We start from the raw sequence: 22927 nt of genomic DNA, 5'->3' as shown, positions 1-22927 counted from the left end.
AGAATAAAAGTCTGAATTTATTTCCGTTTATCTATACATTAGACAGGTGTTCCTGAATGCAGCAAGAGAAAACACAGAACAGGATGCTAAGCGTCAAAGAGTTGCTCGCATAGCAGAGGTGTGGCCGGTTTAGCAAAGACATGTACGCTCTCTATCGCATATATTTCTAACATTTTCTGGAAATGTAGGGTTGTGCCTCTGGGAGGCTGAAGTAGGTTGAGGGAGTTTTTACTGCAATAGTCTTTAGATTCTTTTCACATTATCATACCAGCTGGAAATGCTCCATACAGTAATAACCCTGTCTTTCCCAAATGATCATTGCAATGCAGTTACAACTATTACAGACAGGTAGATACCCAAGCAGCCCTGTGTAGCTCAGTTTAGTTCAACTCCATGAGTGTGGAAATGTAATAGTTGTGTACAGATTTGTCATGTCGCCATTGTCCCCTTTCATTCAATTTCAAGGCTATGCAGACCCATTCAAAGGTTTGAACGCTCTCCGGCTGGCTCTCAACCCAACGGTGATGTGGTACCAGGTGATTACTCCTCAACACCTGCATAGGAATTCAATTACACACAAAACTCTGTGGGTCAATTCCCTGGACGAGAGCAAAGCTTACAACTGAACCATTACGAAACAGTCCAATGAATGGCTTAAGTGCTTCCATTTAACCAACTCCTGTGTATTTGAACACACACACACTGCTCACAGTAGAGAGGATTTCCCCAGCAACATTTCATGTTCACAGACATGATCAGAGTTAAAAAAAAAACAAAAAAAAAAACACACAAGAAAACAAACACATACATACTGACAGGTAGAGAAACACAACCCACCCCCAGGAAAAGAAAAAGACAAACAAACAAACAAACAAAAAACAACAACAAATCAATGTACACACTTTGGCGCAGAAAAGATTCCATTGGTATCACTGCAAAGGGCAAAGAAAATATAATGCACTTTTTTTTTTTGTATAATTAAGCAAAGTCCTGTATGACACTGCACGGTGCCGTATCTATGACTCTAGCTCACAGTAAATCAATCATGCACAATTTGCTAGATTATTATAAATTATTGATTTTTTTTAAACACAGAAAAGTACATTTAAATTATTGTAACAACAGTGAGACACAAAGAGATACACCTGGGGAATCACAGATTAAAATGTTAACTAGATAAAATGAATCATTCTGATACAGGGACACGCTGAAACTCCCCAACAGTCTTTGTGAATGTACCCTGAGGACTCTCAGTGATTTCCATAATATTTTTGACAAATTTCCAACCAGACGGGGCAATACCTTGTATATTCCCCTAAATATCTTTCCACTGTAAAATACAATTACCAATAGAATCCATCTTCTGTAAAACAAACCAGACTTAACTTGGACTCAAAGGATTTTTTTTTTTTCTTTTACTGTAACACACACTACCCAGTCCGACTGAGATTTCCTGGCAACAACCTGGCCTGCAACCAGTGAACAGTGGTATCCTTTAAATTCAAAGTCTGAGTGTGGGCTACTATCCATGTACTATTTATAGTGTAACCCGATCTTACCATTAAAAATGCATATTTTCTGAAAATACACTGCAACAACGTAATATTGGTAGACAACAGGTCCTAGAAGCAGATGCATCCATTGAAAATCAGTAAGTTCTGAGGTACTTCTGAAACTCATAGCTGAGGATATTATCACTATCTACAATATTTGGATGGATAGCATATAGTGGATACAGTAATAGCAGGGTTATCAGCTTTGCGAGATATTTTGGCTTTAAATTTGATTAGCTGAGGGGATAGTGGCGGTTGACACACCTGAATAAAACATAGCTGTATGAGGATAAAAACATAGAAAAACAGCACCATTTGAGGTCCAATAGATCAGTTTTTGAACTGTTTGCTGGTAGCACCGTCAACCAGTAAAAATCTCAGAATGCAATACAGAGACAGAACACAACCACTGATCAACTGCACAACATAGCAAAGAGCGAAGATATATATATTCGGAAATGACCCCTCACGCAGACACCCCTTTTACAGCAGCATCTTTAAGCAGGTAATAAAACTGATTTCTCCTAAGAATGATATTTGTGTACTGAGGTGTTTTACAAGTTTTAATATGCTATACATATTGAGAGTAACCAGGTATACCTTTTCCTATAGATTGTTTTTTTTTGTTTTGTTTTTTTTTAATATACACACATAGTTTACAGTCACTGACAACCAAACACCAGAGTAACAATGAGGTAGGACGGTGAAGTTAGATGAAGTAGAACCGGTTTGTGGATTGTATACAAAGTTACTGATACTTTAAGAAAAATATAGGCCTAACAATGTGTTCCTCCCATTTGTCTCATTTTGACCTAAGTCTGACATATTATCTGAGGCTCAAACAGTGCTGTATCATGTGAACACTTCGTTTGAAAAACTGCAAGATGAAGCCATTTATGTTATTCCACAAAGTGAAGCTAGAAACGGATCTCTTTTTCCTCAATCCCACTGTCAAAAAGCAACATAAAGCTCCCTCACTTCTGAAGCTTTGACAGGTATTCACAACATATGTCAAAACACCAAGCAAGGAGGGCAGAATTTGCTATTGCCTTGATTCGTGTTCCTTTTTAAATCCAATCCAGGTAAATGTCAGGAAAGTCGAGGAAGTAATGACCAAGAGGTGACAGAAGAGGATCGCATAGCTGGCAGAGTTACGTTTCCTCGCTATAGCTACTTGTGTGTGATAGTGAGTACTAGCAGTTCTGGTGGAATGAAGCCAAACTAGCCTACGGTATCCATGTGTGACTTCAGGTTACACAGTTGTGTATGTTACTAGTTTGCGCTAAATCCCAAACCGCTCTTCTGCAGGTGACTGTACATTTGATAGAGATTGGCTCTGCCGTTGCAGATTAAGCTAAATTCGGGTTAAAAACAGCACTTCCATACAGCTTTCATCCACTGAAGATGGTTTTAGTTAAAGGATTAGGCTTAACGCTCTAGGAAACCAGCCTTTGAAACCACACCCCCTTTTGGCATCAAACAACAAAGAAACAAACACAAACACCACACAGCGTGTCAGAATTTCAGATAGGTTGCTTTGCACAGCAGAAATCTTTTCTCTCTTTTAAATTGCATGTATTTTTGTCACATGCCTGCGCACGTAAACCCCACATGTTGCTTTGTACAGGGAAAAGCAAAACTAAAAACTAATGGACACAATAAAAATGGACACTTGTTTAGGAACTCAAAAAATATATATCAATAATATGTCACCAGTTTGGTGGCTTAAGATTCACTCAGCTCTGTTGCCTTGGCTTGGGCCATTTTTTTGTGCAAACCTGTTGACTCTTGAGTCAGCATCTTCCCCCTTTTTTACATAAATCTCAGCATTCAATACTTTGGCTTACAGTTACTACTCATTTGGAAAAATACACAATTATTTCTGTATAAGTCATCTATACATAACCAGCATCTTGACACATCGAGTTAAAGCACATATTCCAGTCATCTTGCACATTTCATAGGTAAATATGTTCAGATTGGTGAATCGTGTTTTGGGTTTGCAAACCAAGCTAGTTGAGACATCAGTTGCTTTGCTTGTCAGTTTGCAAAGTAAGCCATTAATTGTTCATGAGGCCATGATGGAGACACAGAATCCAGTTTCAACAGAAACTTAACTTGTGGAAATCTGGTTTTCCAAGCACTCCAAATAACTCTCCAAAAGACTGAAACACTAATTTTCCAAGGATTAAATCTATCAAACTCATTGTGGAGCACTGGCACGTCAGGGGCAGATCTGACTGACACCAAAAAACAAATTCTTGCCATGGGGGGAAAAAAACAAACAAAAAAAAAAAAAAAAAAAAACAAAAAAAAAACCAATATGTTCTAAGGTGCTTCATGATAATACAATGATTGTTAATCTATATAGACATTTAAAAAAGGACAAATACCACAAATACATTTCTTTAAGATTGAAGAAATTGCCCAGAAGCTTAAAGTGCATTCGATGTAAATGATTTGTGTTGTTCTAACTACTATTTCTCAATTGCTGGAGCAAAATGGTTCAACATCATCTTACTGTGTCAGACACTTAGAAGGTTGGCTCTAAGTGAGGCTTATCAAATGTGTTGTGAATGTTGCTTGATGTACGGGCTCTGTCATATTATTATGTTAAGGAAAGTCTTGTCTCTTTTCCCACAGAGATCACTTTGGCTAAGAAAGGGAGAAATCTTTTTCTTTTCTAGATTTCACTCATCAACATTTGGATACAATATCAAGCTTAAAGCCAAAAATTCATATGAAACACACAAAAACACAGAAAGTGTAAAAAGAAACAACAAATTGTCAGGTATTACGGAATTACAACATTAATAAGATATTAAACCAAAAACTTGACCTTTAAAACTTGAACATGTAACATGGCTAAAACTGAAATATCCATGTTTGGTGGAAAAAAAAATAGAAAGCTGTATTTTATGTACACTAAAATATCTTCAAAACATAAGGTAGCTGAAAAGGCTGACTTGAACTTTCGAAGTAACAAAAACCAAGACGGACGAAATGATAGAGAGAAATAAACAAGATCTGAGAGTGTGAAGGGGAGAAAGGCTTGATAGGCAGCTCTGCAGCAGATTCACAGTTAGCCACAGCTATGTCACAGTTGAGATTTCAATCTGCAGCATTTAGGTTCCAGCCCGCAGACAGCCACACAAACCATTTTGGATCAAAAACAATAAAACGACTGGAGAGAGAGAGAGAGAGAAAATAAAACCATATAAGAAAAAGAGGACAGTTGTCAAAGTTCTGATGGCATAGCTCAGAGGAAGCCGTCAATGGAGCGACCTTACTTTGTTCCCCAGTGGCATAGCTTAAAAAAGAAGGGGGTGGGTGATATTATAGGGTTCACCGGGCCCAGACAACTTCTCCAACACAACAGTTTTTCCAGACAGCTTTACCCACAGCTAAAACCGCTGTCACATGAAAATGACCTGAACTGCACAGATAGGCTCAGATTTTCTTCACCACGCTGTCCCGTGTAGCCCAGCAGATTTTAACAGGAAGGGATGGGGGGTAGAAAGTAGCCCGGCTCAGCTCAACGTACTGGTGTGAATCACGCAGAAAATAGTACCTTGGCCACGTCTTTACATTCTTATAGCAAAGTGCGGGTGAAGCTTCATCACTTCAGCTTACTATAAATTTACAATCACAGCTTACTAAAAATACCGAGGGACATACGAGTCCCTGCTGATTGCCAAATCCATTTAAGGCCTTTCTAGGCATCAATATGCCTGCACCACTGCAACTCATTAAACAGTTAAATTGTCTGGAAGTGACACGTTTGATTAAGAGTAACACAGGAATTTCGACATTGCAACATTTCCTCATAATCTCTAACTGATGGCAACGATTCATGACGAGGTCAACATAAAAACACGAACATGGCATCTACAGATTCTGTATCAGAATCACACGTCCCATCAAACCCAGTAAGCCCTCTTCTAGATAAAGCAAAGTGTTGACCTACAGTTAAGGGGGAACACACGTATCATAGTTAATCTCTTGGATGCAAAATGCAACGTAGCCGGTACCAATTAAGACTTGTGCGTCTGAGACACTGATGTCCCACAATAAGTACAAACAGCAACCACCAAGAAACTGAGTTTATTGGCTCGTTACCAAAACATCTGACTGTCCACACATCTAAGATCTAATGCATCATTATCTTTACAGCCTCAGAAGACTTTGTCTAGGGAAATAACGTCTTACTTTTTAAAAGTGTAATGACTGAAAATTATGTTCTGACACAGAACAATAAATTAATTGAACAATCACATCTAATCTCTCCTTTGACACAAATGCACACCTCAATAAACCATGCTTCTGTACCAATTCCACTGTAAAGCTTATAAATACACTCATACCAGCTCAAATCAAAGTAGTTCACATACTGAGCTTCTAACTAGTGGGTAAAGCTGTCTGCCAGCCAATAGGGAAGCTAACTGGGCACTGAGGAAGGTGACAGTTGTTCTGTGGGGAGGTGGGAAGGGTGCTATTTGATCGAACATTTCATATAATAACCAATCCAATGTGTCAAAGGAATGCAACTGCTCCTGAAACTGTGACAAACATCCCCCATCTCTCATATCAAGTCCCCTCAACATCCTGCAGACCACGGAAGTTGGGGGGGGGTGGGGGGTGGGGGGTTCAGAAGGCGCTGGTGTGACAACAGTTGATCACTACATGCCATCGTAGGTGAAGTTCTCCATCTTGACTGTCTGTCTGATGAGCAGTTTGGACTCCCGCCGCTCCTCGTTCTTGATGGACTTGTTGATGTCCATTATTTTTTCACAAATGTATTTGTTCACTTTGGATAATCTCTGTGTGATCTCTGCACTGTCGGCTGTTTCTTGAGACACTCTGTCGTAAAGACACTCTGGGGAAGGAGTCAGTGTTAGCAGTCAGAGTACACCCAATTAAAAAAAATGCTGATCCTATCTTTGGTGTCTAATGAATGTATTTCAATGATTGAAAGATAATATGAGCAAAGGCAATCATCTGATCTGTACCTGATGTTTTCCAACTTGTCTCATCTTACAAGACGTCCTTCGGAGCATGGAGCCATCTGTCTCATAATTTGGGGTTTTGGGATGGGTTTAAACCTGAAATCCAAATAAGAATCTTACCTCTGACGATTTTCAGCTTGCTGGGTGACAGTGGAGGTTTGGGCAGGGCATCTTTCTTCTTTTTGGTGGCCACTCCTGTGACACTACGGTTTTTGAGGGTCTCTGTGCCCCAGATCATTACAGCCAGGTTCTTTGTGAACTTGGAGTCTCCCTGGGTTCGCTGCAGCTGATGCCACTTCTCCTCCTCTACCCAAATTCCCCCACCGAGGTGTACCTGCACAGAGGAGACACACCACCGTATTTTAAAATCTGTAGTCTGTGGAAGATGGAAATATTTTTCCAGACAAAATGAAAAGGAACTATGATCACTTCAGCTTAACCCCCTCCTACACACACACACACACACATTGAGACATTTAAGCACTAAAAGGATGGCTCATGTTGAATTTCAAAGCATCAAAATGAGACATTCTGAAATATAATGTTTCAGTCCCACCTGTTGAATTATTAAGATGTTTAAATGAGATGAGAACAAAAAAATCTTTGATAAATGTCTTTGAAATAAAAACAGCAAAACAACAACTAATGAAGGTGAAATTTAAAAAAATGGAAAAAAAAAATCAATGACAGATGTGGAAATCAAAGGGGGAAAAACATGGATCTTGTTGAATTAATTTAGTTGAAGAGATGCTAGATTATCAGATTTCAGAGTGGTTGCTCAGATTCTGAGTGGGGGCAGCAATTCAATTAAATGCCACTGATGCTAAAACTAAATTATGCAACTGTCCATCAAAGCAGAGAGAAGAAAGTAGGCAACAGAGAAAACCAAACTTAATGGATTTATTATTCAATTATTTGGTACCATATTTGGATGTGTTGGTTTCTGGAAGATAACAATGTATTTAAATGTTGACGTCAATTGTAATTTTTATTCCTGGGTTGATGCTGACAACCTGGTTTCACCAATCTGCAATTCATGCGGGTGTAAAACCCTCTAAATCTAAATGGACACAGCAGATCATAGACAGTCGGGGAAGAACACAACTTAACAAGCTCCTGCTTAGACCAAATTGCAAATCCCAAGAAGCACCACTTTCACCAAGTAGGATACATAAATAAGCTCAGGCGGCTGGCTGCTTGTAGCCTGGATTACGTCCACTATGAACTTAGCCTGTAGGTCTTTACACACTGTCGCTGCATGTTGCATAAGCCTGCACCAAACACTCCAAGCGGATTTCCAGCCGAGGCAGACTGCCCCGATCTTCTAGGTGAGCTAATGCAGCAGGGGGGCATATGTGATTCCCTTTCCCTCCTCTTCTCTCCTCTCTTATCACTGTAAAGTCTTTAGGCTAGCATCCAAAAGGCTTTTCCCCGTGCAGCTAATGTGCTTTAGGCCCCCGGCCAGCAGACAAGCTTTTTACTGCCTTCAAGTTAGACAAGATTGTTTTCATCCTCCCTCCCTGTTGCTCTTGTTTATATCTCGCTCCATCTCTTGTCCTCCTTTCCTACCTTGTCCCCCCTTTCGCGCTCTCACTAGGGCTAACCTGTCAGTCACTTTAAATTCCTCTCGTGCAAATAATTAATATGGGGTCCCTGATGTAGGAGAGTTCTAATTTGCAAGTGTTCTTCACGCTTGAAGTGGCTGCAGGCCCCAGAGCTTGTAGTACCAATTCCCCCCCTGTCATCAGAGACAGGACGGCGGCTGAGTTACAGCAGTGGGGGGAGTAAAGAACCCTAACAGGCTAATAAACACTGATGATGCTGGCTGGGCTTGCAGGAACAATAATAATCTTCTCAACCTTGTTTACCTGCTAGGGTAGGGCAGCCACGGGGAAAGGACTGATCAGCTCTGATGGCATGTTCCCAAGTTCACCAGCGTTAAAAAGGAAACACAGCATTTCCTACAGAATTAGACTTCCCACGGTCGTCCACAGGCACAGAGCCAGATTTATACAGAAGGGTTTAGGACAAGGTGGCAAGGGTTGGTGGAATTATCCACCAGATAAGGTTTAAAACCTGTAATGTAACATTTGACAAATAAATTACAGGTACAAAAAAATATACAGCTCCAGATGTGGATATATGAATGAAAAATAGGGATGGGAATGGACAACTGGATCCAGTTTAGAATCAATTCCAAATAGTCCGAAACATAGTAATGGCGTCGCCCAGACCTCATCCAACACCTCGTGTCTATAACAGCATGATTCTCAGAGAAGGACAGGCCTAAACACAGCTACAAAAGTTGTGTATGAGTCCTGATAAATAATGTATGGACCCTGCTTCTGCCTTGTGTTGAATTAGTTGTCAATGCTTATAACTTTGCTGAGAAGGTGAAACCAAAGTTTGATGTTAGAAAATAACAGCAGGTTGACTTGAGTGTAAACTTGCACTAATGTGGACATTTTTTTTTTTTTTACACAAGACAATAATTATCTCGTACCTCAGTGATGTTTTATTTACAACCCTCAACTAACACAAGATAGATAAACACTGAAAATTGTTGAAATGTTGAATTTAAAATGTTGATTAGCAGAGAACACCGAGCAGTATGGATGCACCTCTCTAAGAAAAAAATCTGGGTAAGCCTGTTTGAAAGGGCCAAAGGCAGCAGATATAATTATTAATATAAATTTAGACCTAACTCACAGCAAAGCCAAAGCCAAGTTAGGGGTGATGAAAACCTGGGTAGACCGACTTTCTTCCACACAAAAAATGTAATCAAAAGATTGTAAAAATCTGAGCGAGAAGCAGAATTGATAATGCTATCTGTATCAGTCAAATCTTATCAATTCCTATTAAATCCTCTGATAAAAACTAAGCATAGAAGACGTTTCTCCAGTGATCGTAATTGAAAATGCAGGACCGTTCCCATGCTGACTGATGATTGACTGAACATCACTAACAGGCCTTGAACAGCATCGAAAAACATCTGATTAATTTGCCTGTTGGACTATGTTAGGCTTGTCAATCAGGGTTTGACTGATGGCATCTTTTATTCCACTTTTGTTTACATTTGTATGAATAATTTTGCCGTCAAGAATTCACGTCAAAGAAGAAGGAAGATGGAGATGAGAACAGACAGGGAACATCACAAAGACCATATGGAGGGTTTTGGTAGCAGATAAATAGACGTGATCTGACGATGAAAAACAAAACAAAGCGGTTGAAAAGGTGAAAATCACATGCCAGTTGGAGGCGATCACGAGAGTCTAACTGTCCCTTCGTCTCGTTAGACTGACCTTTCCATCATTGCAGGTGTACACTGTCCGAGGTGAGGGTGAGTAGCTGGAACTGGTATTGGCTTCCTCTCTGCATGTTTCCTGGGCCTCAACAATGGGTTCAACCACTTCTGCTTTGATTGTCTGAGTACCATTGTCATGCATAGGCTCTGAAATGTAAACAAGACATTTGGTATTAAGAAATACAAGCAACAAACCCACACATAAAGTTGAGCCAAGGTCAAAGGCCAGCCAAAACTAAAACGCAGGAGGATCCAATGACATTGGACATTTTGCTAGCTGTTAACAGCCTGTTACACTTTAATCCATGTCTACCAGTTTTGGGATCTTTATCACTAAAGAAGTGCCCTGTTGCTTGTTTTCTTGGTTCCAGCCTTGGACACAGGCAAAGGACTCAAAGCAGGCAGTTATTTTTGCCCAGTAACTAAGCTGGCTTGGTGACTGGCCACACTAAGCTCCAATGTCGTTGATGAGTTTTAATATCGGTCAGAGCACTCCATCCCCTACCCGACAGCACCCCAGGGTGCTCTAATCTTTAGCCTGTCCATTAGATGGTCTAGCCAGTAGCCTCTGTCCAGATCTACAGTGGGACTGAGGTTAACACCAGCATCTGGCAAAGCTTGTGTTTGTACCCTGCTGTGCACTGCAATGATACCACTTTCAATTACACTTACAACTCTGGCCTTTTATTCAACTTCCTGTGCAGAATTTCGCAAACAATTATTGCACACATTAAAATCCTATTGATGCATTTTTTGCATTGTTGTGAAATCACTTTTGTGTGTCTCAGAAATTTTGAAACATTCTCGTAATTGCCATTTCCACATTTACAGAAGCTATGGACCTTAACCTTTTCACCCCTTTAGTTAAGTGGCTCAGTGAGCATTTCAATCTCACTCTCATATGGCCACATCACGTGCCCACTCTTCCACCCAACAGACAAATATTGCCCACATTAAATGGGACATCTAAACTTCTGGTCACTTCCAAATGTAACAGGGTGTAATTTTTTCAAAGACAAAAATTTACTTTCAACTTCAGTGAAAATGTGGCAAGAAATCTATAAATTCAAAATTTTGCATCTCCAATGAGGATGATGTTGTGTAATCAAAAGTGCCAGAAGAGTTGTACTCTGAACTTAGTGACGTGTTTTGTGTTTTTGAACTGTAAAAATCAGTATACTCTGACAGCAAACCCAGGGCCCCGCTCCACTTCCTGTAGCTGTCAGTCCCTGGAGGCACAGATGTTACTGTCCACAACTGACTTTTTCAAACTAAATATTCTGTGCCTTTCATTTGCAGCGTTACTGCAGCAAAGGTATTCATACTTAAAAGTACAAATCCACTGATTTGATTTTGATAGAATTTCCTGTAAGTGACTGATAGGGCTATAGGTTACTATTAAAGTGGTTTTGGTGGTATGCAAACTCTTGGTCGCTCACCGCTGCCTAATCTCATAAGAAGTACGTCTTGCAGCCTCCTGTTGAAGTCCCTCAGTTCTTTGACTTCTGTCAGCAAGCTGCCATATTCCTTCAGCTTCTTGGCCTGCTGTACCAGCTGTCTGCGGGTTCTCTCCAGCTCCTGCTGCAGCCTCCTCATCTCCTCCTCCTGTTGCCTGTAGCTGTGGACCAGCTCCTCGTACAAGACTCTAGGAACCACGGCTGCGGCTACCTCAGACACACAATCCGTATCCACCTCCAAATGCTGTTGTTGCTGCTGGTGATGATGCTGCTGATGGTCTGCCTCCATATCTTCATCTTCGTCCTCTGCATCCTCTCCCTCCTCAGCCAGCCGATCCTCATCCAGGTCCTCTTCGCCCTCCATACAGGAGCTGGCTGCATTTCTCTCTAGGCGAGCCACTACTGCTGCCAAGCTCTTTGAGGAGTTGGAAAGGGGGCGTCCATGATCCTGAGACAGGGCCTGAGGAAACAGTCAAATTACGGGAAGGGATGGGATGGTTAAGCGTCATTAGAACTGCAATAACTAGAACAGTGGGAACATACACTTGATAAAAACTGTACCATTTGTGGGATGGGCCTGATTAATTGTTTCACAAAATTTCCCAAATCTTTTTTCTGCGTCTGAAACAAAGTGCACTGAATATCTGACTCAGTATGTGTCCATCCGACACTTTGACCATAGAACAGATGTAAAAACTGCACGTCAGTCTAAAAATGACATGACAGACAGACAGCAAACAGTTTGCTTTGACTGTGTGGATCTCAGTAGGAACTGGGAGGAGAGGAGTCACCGAGTTTCTTGATGAGCCGCTCAGAGGATTTGTCTGTGAAAGGGCAGCTGTCCAGAGTGCTGAATTTGTGTTAATCCAGCATATGGTAAAAATAGCACGGGGGATTTTGGGTGTCATCCAAGTTTATGGAAATGTGACATTGGCTCATTGATAGAAATATTTAAATGTAAGACTGTTGATATATATATATATCAACAAGAAAGATGTGGTTAGAAGTTCACCCATACTTACAGTGTCCATATAACAGCAAAACTGTATAATATATATGAATAAGGAATCTATTTGGGATATATTGAAATTAATTCTGAAATGAGTGTTAAAAAACAGCTATCTGATTGTAATATGTGATGATAGACGCTTAAAAGATTTTGTATGTGAGTTCTATTGCATCTGTACAGTATCTTCATGGTGTGATGACAAAGATAAGCATGATCGAGGGTCAGTGTGAATGTACAGTATGACTCTGGTGGCACTGACAGCACGAGCACAATCTGGAGAGTCCTTTACTCTCAAGAGTCTTTCACCCTGAGCTTCCCTTTTAAATGTGCAAACTCCTTTCTTCTGAAATAACAAAACTACTTGTCTAGTTTGGGTGAGCCTACCTTTTTATGCCTGAGGGGCATTCTCTCCTCTCCAAAATTGTTCTCAAGAGAGTTTCCTGAATTCTCGATGGACATCTTGGGAATTTTCATCTTCTTTTGCATTATACTGTCTTCAAATTCCTCTACTGTATCTGTGAATCGCATACATACAAACAGTAAGAAACTCAGAAAGTTTCCCAAAGAAGACAAGAGAAAAAGTTTGGACACATCTCTTTAAAATGTGATGGTACCTACTGAACTCTTTGACCTATCTGTCCTACTCGGGCCGAGGAGGCATCGTCTCTGCATTCAGCTTGGCTCAGCTAACTTTAACCTCTTTAGCCTTAAACTAACGCATAAACTAAAGAAAAAAAAACTAGTTTTATAGCGCAGTGAAGCGCAGCTGACGCCGCCGACGGTGAGCTGTGTTAGCCCGGTCGGACCGATCCTGCAGAGCCCGGGCGGCTCACATACCGGGATTAGGGATGTTCAGCTCGTTAAAGATCGAGCAGAGAAAATGTCAGGGAGCAAATATCAATGTGACTCCGGCTCACACACACTCCAGCAGGTTAACATCGGGCGCAGACATGTAGCTGAACATGTTACCGGCGGACAAGTTGCTATTTGTTGCTTTCACGGATGTCTGACACACGGCGACTGCGGCGCCGCATCCCTCCGTCACACAAACCACCCAGCAAGCCTGCTAACGAGCTAGCCGCAACCCGACCAATCCCTCGGGCCGACGTCCCGACGACATGTCCAGGAAAAAGGCCGCCCCCCCCCCTCAGATATGACCGCAGAGTAACGGACGGCTGCCGGCTGTGTTTTTAATGCGGCGACAGATCTGCGTCCGCACGCAGTTAACTAGCGCGTCAACGCTAGCATGCTAACCGAGCTAGCGAGCGTTAGCTCCGGGTTGTAAACAACCGTTGGGGCCGGCGAACGTTACCTGCCACGTAATTTAGCTAAACAACCGGCTGCTACTGTGTCCAAACAAGAGAGGTAGCTCCCGGGACGCGACGACGTGAATGTTAGAAAAAAATAAAATGTTAAAAAAAAAAGGAAGAAATCTTTAAAGCGTCGACGAGGAGGCGCGACTACCTACCAAACTTATCTTAGCATCTCTAACTAGCATACCTAGCTAGCCGGAGCCGAGGACGTTGTTGTTGGCTATCGGTGTCAGACTCCAGCTGATCACGTCCCGGCTGATCGGACGAAGGCAATCCGCTTTGACGCCGTCTCCGGGCTCCGCGCACATCCACCTTACCCGGCCGGACCGAGAAAAGCTGCCTCAAAATCGGCAAACGTGACGGGAGAAGGAGGGCGACTCACCTGCAAGGGCAAGGATCTGTGCTTCGTACGGCTGGCCTGCGCTGCCATTCTCTTCGGCTCTGTGAACCAGATACACCTTCTGATTATCAAAATCTGTTCCGTGCAGAGGTCTGAAATCTTCCACAGCTGAGACGGGCAACGCGTAGCACATGTCGTCTTCAAAGAATCGAACAAAAGCATACATTATTTTACTTCTCTTTGGTCCTGCACTTTGGATATGGTTGACAGTTTTTCCTCACAAAGTATTAAAAAAATATATACACATGGGGGGTGTTTTGGGGGGGGGGGGGGAATTGGGATCTGCGCTCGACTGCTCTTGCCTGGTCCACATCACCAGGGCTGATGATCAAGGCATGAGTAACAGACAACAACATGCCATTAAAAGATGATCAGATGCATGAGTTGTTTTGAGTGATTGATTTCTATTTTCTCAAATTGGTTTTTAGCATTTCTGTCAGATTTTAGACTTTAAGAATGAACAAGACCAGGAATATATTTAAAAAACAAGCGACATTTTATGTGGCAGATGTTTTTTATTTATTTTTTTTTAAGCATCACTCTGTGATTAGACAGGACATTTTGGTCATTGAACTTATCTGTTCAGACAGCTTTTACTTCTCAGGCTGTCTTCTAAGGAAATGTCTCAGACAGCTTTAGTGAGAAAAGCCACAAAGATGATTACCTGCTTGGTCAGATTTTATTGGTCTCTGCGTGCTTTTGTGTGCGCTTCTCATCTGCTCCTTGTATCACACCAACAAGACTTAAGACCAGCTGACAGACATGAACTCTTTGTTATTGTAAGACAGCCAGGTGGTAATACAACAGGATGGAATTCTCTCAGTTGTTACTCTAATGGAGAGCACCACAGTCGATAAATGACACTAACAATTTCGTTCTGCTTGGGCTGCTATAATTGAAAAGTAACTGATGCAGAACTACATAGAGCCCCCTTTTCTTCTCTGATATTTTGTTTCATAGTTTCAGGCATTTAGTTCGTTATGATTAGGCCTGTTTCAAATGCCATCTCCCCCATGATGTTTGTTCATTGTACTGTATGACCGATCCCAAAGTTTGTATACAAGACAATTTAAAAACAAACAGAGAGATGGCAATAACTCTCAGAACATAATTCCAGTCATCTTATTTCAGTTACTGAATGCGTGTTTAGGCTGTTTCCAAAATACAGTAAGTGAAAAGTTAAATCTTCCAGTGATGCTGTTGATTTGGCAGACTAGCTGAACTTCACATTTCTGTCAAGAACTGTCAACGCTAAACACTTTGGTAAACATTTACATTCATACAAAATTTGCAACATTTCTGAATAAATTAAATTATAGAGGCATTTCTGTTTTATGAGACAAAGTCACGGCCATTCTGTATATGCTCCGTATGCTCAGCTGCTTTGACAAAGCCCACAAACTATAAGAGGAATAAGAGTGATAGACAAGAGATTTCCGCAGCCTCTGAACAAGTCGAACAGAGGATTACCGTTAATCTAAGCGTCTGTTCAATGGCTCTCCTGTCCTCAAGACTGGGCTTGTCAACATACGGCTGCTCAGGATCTGGAGCATTCTGTCGCTGAAGTGGCCAGTATTTAACGCTGGACACCACTTCCACACATGATGCTTTTCCACTCTTGCAACCTGGAGAAGTTTGAGTTTAAACAACAACTTTCTCATAAAGTTAGAGTTCGTATGAGTGCAGTGGAGTCTGCCTTGGGCTAGTCGAGCAATCCAAATTCATTTTAGTAATAAACTCTTTACAGTACTTTTCTTATTTCTAAATATGTCAGTCTTTCTATTTCCACCTTAAGTAATATTTCCTTCATGCTAACTTTCAGTTAGGTGCTCTATTTCTTGCAACATCACGGCTTATTTCATTTCCATTTATTACCTCTGTTGTCACTGCTGCAGTCATCGTATTATTCCTGCAGGCACATCTATGGTACTGTGTAGACTCATTGCTTTTACAAATGGATATCCTAACAGTCACAGTCTTCATATGTGCTAGACACCATGTTAGCTTCTGTTAGAACTGCTTCCATGCTCCTAAAGTCTGACAGCTTAACCCACGTACCCCGGCTTCCTCATTGTAATTATTTCATGCTACGTTGCTTCACTGCACTTTGCTTGAATGAACACACCGTGTTGTGTATGTATGTGTTTCGTGGAATACAAAACTGTAAGGTTGGTCCATATTTTATTAATGCCAGTAGTTCTTTTCAGCTCAGTCTTCCCTTTATTGTCTCACTAATATACTACATGCATACATAGGCAACAAGACCATACTGTACACTCTATATTCTCCGTTAATAAATGAATTAAAGGCCCTACACACTTGTGGGAAGACTTGAAATCTCTCCCTGCACCTCAGTCACTACAGACCTTTTTCACAGGAGACATTTTGACTGGGCTGTGGTTGAAAAGCATCAAAATAATCTCCTTTCCTAACCACTTTTCCCTGACCTCAATACAAAACATCATGAGGTCAAGGACTGATGTGAGGGAGAATTCATAAGGCGAGAGTAAAAACAACCACCGTGGCGAGTGAATCTGTCAGTGAATAAATACGCCTTTGCTAACCACATAAAGAAAACAAAGGGCTGAAGGATTGAGACATTCAAATGAGATAACATGAGAAGTACCTACAAGGAGAGAAAGTTGAGCCATTAAAATATTATTTGAATAAAAATAAGGAAAAGGACAGAATGAATTCTACAGTACAGTGGTTTGTTATGATTGCGATATGTTGGCTATATGTTTCATATATTATTCATTCAAGTTGACTCCTAGCTGGACTTTGAGCTGAAGAAATCTTTAGCTGTGTTCCAATTCAGGGACCTTTTTGAAGGCTCCTTCAAAGGCAGCCATATCAAAGGTTTCACCATGTGGAAGCTTTATGGTCCATCCTATCTCAAGATTCATTGAGTCCTGCTTAATGAAAGCAGTCACACTTTTAGATGTAAGTATTGAGTTTCAGCTCAGTTGAACAGCTACCAGCTGAACTGTTAAAACCTGAGGCTTTAAGAGCCTTGAGTGTCTGAAAAAAAAAAAAGAAAAGTTATGTGTTGTAGAGATTTGGAGGCATCAAGAGTCACAGTTTGCAACGCAACAGTAAGGGAGGACAAAGCAGGTGATGCAACGCAAACATTTTTCATAGAGCATAGTTTATAATGGTTTCAAAGTGGGTGAAGTTTTTGGGCTGCGTCTAATTCCAGTTCTTTCTATATGTTTTGTGTTAAGCCACAAACATAATATAAATGCTCTGGGGTTTAACAACAGCTATGCATTGCTTTCAGTGCTGCTGCTGCTGCAAGGGATTTTGGGGCAGCATTATCTCCTTTCCATTCACAAAAGAAACTCCAGTGTAACCTAAACTGAAGAGAATGAGATAGGAAGCATTCGGGCTCCTTTTCCTCAGCATTGAGAGAGTTGGACAAGCTGTTGTCATGGTTACCACTTAAATGCTTCCAGGTCATGTTCTCAGTTAGGAACCAAGGTGCTTTAGCTGTGTTGCAAATGTTTAGGAACAAAAGGTTGATTTGTAAAGACCTCTTGTCTAGGCGGAGTGCATCTGAATGCATCAGTGCAACTTTGAGTTTTGTCTTCATGACTTTGAAGCTTTTATATATTTTATCAAGACTTGAAATTCAGTTTCATTGCTCTACAGCGGTGATCCAGTAGAAGTTGAGCATACAAATAACTTTGATGTAATCTGTACACGAATTCGGGTTTCCCTGCAGAAACCCAAATGTGTATTTTCTTTGGGAAATAGATGATAGGTTGTTTCTTTTGTGGAGTGATACCTAAACAAAACAAGTGCGTAAAGTCAGGATATAATCAGTGTATTTTTCTATTAAAAGAATATGACACTAAACGTACTGTATTTTCCTCAAAACTTTCAGTGGGATGTGAACTTTCATGTTTTCAGTATATGCTAAGTTTAATTGAAATATTCACAGGATTTTTACTGCAATAAGAAATAAAAGCAAAAACAGAAAGACAAAGTATACCAAAGACAAACTTGTACAATTTAATACGTCCTGATTTCTGTTCATGACCGCATGAGAACTGGGGAAGGTCAAAATAATCTGTTCAAATTCTACGAAGGTGCTTGAGAACAGGATGTGTAACAAAAGAGTGAACAAATTCTCAATGCACAGGAAATAATATCTAACATTTAAAATGATGTGAGTTTTTCTCTCACAGTCTTTAGGGACTGTCTATAGCGCTTACATGTGTAATTAAGTCTGAAATGACCTTTCCACATCCAAAATTATCTTAAATTAGGACACTTTAAATACCAGTTAACTGCTGTGTGTTATTATGACGACTAAAAGCAAATCTGCAATTTATTTAATAATACCAATTAGCCCTTTGTTTTTGGGCAGCACGGCGGCATAGTGGTTAGCTCTGTTGCCCTACAATAAGAAGGTTGCAGGTTTGGTTGCCGGCCTGTGACCTTTCTGTGTGGAGTTTGTATGTTCTCCTCATGCCTGCGTGGGTTTTCTCCCACCGTCCAAAGACGTCATGTTTAAGTTAATTGTCTGTAGGTCTGAGTCTGAGTGTGAGTTGGCCCCGTGATGGACTGGTGACCTGTCCAATGTGAGCTGGGATTGGCTCCAGCAACCCACGTGACCCAGAAAACGGATAAGCAGTAGAAGATGAATGAATGAAGCCCTTTGTTTGTTTTTTAGATTGTTATTCAAATACACAAAATCTACTCTAATTCGTCCCCAACTGTTGGCATGCTAATTATCTGACAGGACAATGACTCATCAAAGATGAGAGAATAGCACTAGATAATATTTTAGCAATGTTTTGTGTGCGGGGGGCAGTTGATCGGGTAAAGACTGGAGTCAGGACAGAAGCCAGACATCATGTCCTGCCTATTAGCTCCACACTGCCAGGCTCATCTATCTTTATTGGTCATCCATTAGCCTGCATTAAAGGGAGACACGAGATAATAGCAGTAATGATGCTGATGATGGAATTAGACTGCGGGTACACACGTCATCGTTGCAGGGTTGTGCCTGAAATCATAAAGAGTTCCCACTGACAGATGGACAGATGGACGGAGAGATAAAAAAAAAAATTCCTTTCTCTTTCTGATCAGTGTATGTGTGTGTGTCTGTGTGGCAAACAAACACACTGACAAATGGAGAACGAGATGACATCTTGCAATTCATCTGAAAAATTACGATAGTGTTCGGAGGTGCGTACATTAACTTTAGGGCACGTTGACAGCCAATCTGAAGGCAGCACCTGTGCCAATCTGCAGGATGGACAGATGCTGCTACAGGTGTGTGTGTGATGATGTTTGGCAGGGACATTTGCCAGCCTGAGCAGCAGCATACAGACACCAGACCAAGCAAAGAAATGATGCCAGGCATTAGAAAGTCGAGACAGAAGTATCATTAAGGCAACTTTCTGGAAAGATGCACCAAGATCAGGAAAGCATAGAGCAAAAATGAAGATATGGGTGTCTGGTTCCAAGATGACGGGTTTAGAGAGGTGTAAACACTTTTTACAGGCAGCACGTAAGAACAATCAATCACAACTGTTTACAGTCCAGGTTAATGCTGTTAACCTACTATTTTTTTGGAGGCATCTCACCAATCTTTCTCTTATTATGCCTCTTAATTAGCTCCGCATGAATTACTAATCAACCATGAAGAAGGCATTCACAAATTTAAAAAGTGATAGCCCATGAAATGAACAGCACAGCCTCATACAAGCACATCAGTTACAAATGCTGAGGGGCCTGAAAATAGACCTTTGACAGAAAGAGAGAGAGAGACAGGTTAAAGAAGGAAACACACACACATTTACACAAACACACCTAAAGACAAACCTCATTGTGAACAAATCCTTCATTAAGTATTTAGAATGGTATCGGTGCTGGCTCTGCCATCGTGCTGTGAATACTCAGCGATCCACCCAGGAGACATTGATGTTCTTCACAAGAAACATAATGACCACCAGTGAAATACTGATCATATTTCAGCAGCAGTCAATTCAGTTCATTAGGGCCGCCCTGCCTCCTGCTGCGGTCCTGTATTGATCTTGCCAGTGTCACCAGACTGTTATTCTCTGCTAACTAGAGAGGAAACTCACAAAACTGGAATTTATACAGTGGCAACAGCAACAATAGACTACAGAGAACAAACAGGCAAAAAGTACATGAAAGATTGCATATTGGCCCATGTGTGTAGACCAACGTGGACTGTCTGTCTCTGTGCCCTTTCTGTGTCGGCATCAAATGTCAGACACGACACAAGAAATCCTTAAAGTATCAAGGCTGTCCCCGGGTTTCAGAGAGAATTTTTCTAATGCCTCTAATACCTTTTTCCACCGTCTCCCCTCCTCTAATCTCCACTTATCTGGCAGCCAGGTGAGCCACAGCACATGGCTGGTGGGCAGGCTTTGGTCTGTGGGAATATAGCTCATCTTAATGGTATTTCTCCCCCTTTTCCTTCTCTTCCCTTTGCTTCTCTTTCACTTTCCTCCAGGGTGGCTGTCAGACAGAAACGGAGGCAGCCAGAGAACTTCTCATTGCTGCTGTAGTTGACAGCAGGGAGCCGCTGGGATTGGCTGAAAGACCACAGCCGCCCGTCATGCGAAGGGGCAGCCAAGCTCACAGGTGCACAGCATCTGACAGATAATAGCTGATAAAACCCAGGCAGAACAGTAGCTTGTGTCTGGCTAGAGGATGGGTGTTGGTGCAGGGCCCAAGGTGGTGGGGCATGGGGGTCAGATGTGGGGCGACATGGGCGTGTTGAGAGGCAAAATGTTCCGATAACTAGCGGCCTTTTCTTCACCACCAAGCAGCCAGATACAGCGCCCCCCCGTCCACACACACACACACACACACACACACACGGAGCACTCAAGGATAGACAAGGTCACAGATATCAAATCCTTCCGCAAAATCATTCCTGCAGCTTACTGTACACTTGGTGGAGGTTAGGATTGATTTGGAGCTTAATACAGAGTGTTGGTACGGCTGCTGCATCTAAAAACGCATATCAAAAACCCAGGAGACATCTTATTAGTTTTTATTTTTTTGCCATTACCTGCTGCTCTTTTATTACTCTTACTTCTAATTTCTGTTGAAAGATCTGCAAGTCTCCAAGGGACAATAAAATGTGTTTATGCCACGCAGCTTTTCTCCATGTATCCTCTTTCTGTTTCATCTTTTTATTCACATCCAACGCTTCTTTTCATCTTCGTGAGGAAATCAAAACACAACACTGTCTCATCTTTTAAAGCTGAACTAACGCTGACCCAAAGCTATTTCAATCTGGGATAAAACACAATCAAGGTTGTTTGCAGTCATGTTCACTTATCGTGGCTTAATTTCACCTCTACCTGCCATTTGAACAATGGTTCACTCATTGTCAAGAAAAAAGTGATGCCAGCTCGAACCCTTTCAGGAATCCCTGGCTTCACTGTGAGAAAGTACAGTATGTCACATGTCTTGCACCCCCTCTGCCATCATCCACATGCCAGCTGACATAAATTTAGTTATGTGAGGGAGAAAGCAGTCACTGCGAATATGACAATCAGTTGAAGCCCGGCCTGTCCATCTCTTGCTGCTGAGTGACAGTTACAGCTAATTTTAAAGGTGCAAAAGTACAGTTTTTACCAACCAAATGACAAGGCTGCTGATGAATACAATTAAATCAACAACTGTTTTCAAGTGCTGACTTTTATTTCAAGGCTCAGTCCCTGTTTTTGGTGAAATGTTCCTTCCTCAGTCCAAACGAGCTGCATGTATATACACTGCAGGATCACTTTACTAAATGTTTGTATTGAAAGTCAGCTCTTTCGACAGAAATGGCTTGTTGACCAGGATTTTTGGAAACCTGTCTGTATCATTCCTTGGTCTCCAATAGAGGTCAGTACAAAGTCACACACTCTTGCACAGGACAGCGGGGAGACATAACGAGCAGGAGAATTTCTTGCGTTTTAAGTGCTCTGCTTCAAGCATCTGCTGTGCTGAAGTTTCACAGATAAAGACCGAGGCTGCTGCTCTGTGGCTGAAGGCAATGTCTGCCTGTGAAAGCAGCCCAGTGAAAAATCTAATTTCCCTATGGAAATCTGCAAAGTATACAATGTTTATTTATACATACAGCGCTCTGCGTTCATAAAAATCAGGCACAGGTGCTTCAGCCATAGATCTGACAGAGTGTTTAAGGAACAGACCAAGGAAGAGCTGAAAATGACCTTGGCAATGGCACGAACTCAGCTCAGGGCTTGATGCTCATAATTTTTCCCCACACCTAAGTTTAAAACATTTAGAGTGAACATTACATTAAGACAAAGAGCGATATACATGCCATGGGCACATTTATCTGAAAACAAAAGTTACCGAGTTCAATCCTTTCTGAGTCGAGTCGAGTCCGCACGTTCATGTAAAAGTCGGTATAAAAGAAAGGCATTTGTTGTGGATGTGTTTTTCCCTGTTCTCTTACGATTTTGATTTTTTTCCACTTATGAGAAATCATGTTTGATGTCTGCTTTGAAGAGGAGGGTCAAAATATCCACAAGTTTCACCCAAAATCAACGTTATGTATGAATGTCCTGAATTCAAAATACTCCGACACTGAACAGAATCCAGAAGTGAACTAGAATGGCGCTGTGTGGAGCACAACCCCCCCAAGGCCAAACAATCCAGCCACATAGATCTCAACACCATAAACAGGTCTGCAATCCAAAGGAAGGGAATAAAAAAACGAATTCCTCGATCTAACACTTTAAGAAGATCCATTCTGAATTTATAGAATCCTTCCTTGGCCCCATCACGTCACTAACTTTGATACAAATCAGTTCACACATATTTTGTGTGATCATGTTGACAAATGAACAAGCCAATCAAACCAGATATATACAAATATTTTC

The 22927-nt window shown here is 41.3% G+C and overlaps 2 protein-coding genes across 6 annotated transcripts in view; both read right to left on the bottom strand.

The window, feature by feature from the left end:
• The window catches only part of agbl4 (AGBL carboxypeptidase 4), a 240193-nt gene that overhangs the window by 49801 nt on the left and 167465 nt on the right, over nucleotides 1-22927 (bottom strand). The window lies entirely within an intron of this gene.
• bend5 (BEN domain containing 5) lies at nucleotides 913-14293 on the bottom strand. Of its 5 annotated transcripts, XM_029499933.1 has the most exons (7): nucleotides 14025-14208; nucleotides 12714-12844; nucleotides 11620-11780; nucleotides 11303-11523; nucleotides 9862-10010; nucleotides 6680-6893; nucleotides 6233-6429 (listed from the first exon to the last, which is right to left on the bottom strand). In XM_029499933.1, exons 1-7 carry the CDS (start codon nucleotides 14206-14208, stop codon nucleotides 6233-6235), a joined length of 1257 nt encoding a protein of 418 aa, XP_029355793.1. The 5 variants fall into 5 exon arrangements, 4 of the variants coding, with proteins under 4 accessions (XP_029355792.1, XP_029355794.1, XP_029355795.1 ...); XM_029499932.1 differs by having other exon boundaries at nucleotides 913-6429; nucleotides 11303-11780; XM_029499934.1 differs by lacking the exon at nucleotides 14025-14208 and adding an exon at nucleotides 12944-13733 and having other exon boundaries at nucleotides 913-6429; nucleotides 11303-11780.

The sequence above is a fragment of the Echeneis naucrates genome, chromosome 4 (genome assembly GCF_900963305.1).
Source record: "Echeneis naucrates chromosome 4, fEcheNa1.1, whole genome shotgun sequence".
In the NCBI taxonomy this organism is placed as follows: Eukaryota; Metazoa; Chordata; class Actinopteri; order Carangiformes; family Echeneidae; genus Echeneis; species Echeneis naucrates.
This window is presented reverse-complemented; position numbering and strand designations above follow the sequence as displayed.

Bases quoted from the DNA above. Each gene is read 5' to 3' on its own strand.
- bend5 (XM_029499932.1), bottom strand. From the start codon at position 14,208: ATGTATGCTTTTGTTCGATTCTTTGAAGACGACATGTGCTACGCGTTG. The intron at 12,845-14,024 runs GTGAGTCGCCCT...TGCGATTCACAG, and splicing joins ACAGATCCTTGCCCTTGCAG to ATACAGTAGAGGAATTTGAA. The intron at 10,011-11,302 runs GTGAGCGACCAA...TTTACATTTCAG, and splicing joins TCTTATGAGATTAGGCAGCG to AGCCTATGCATGACAATGGT.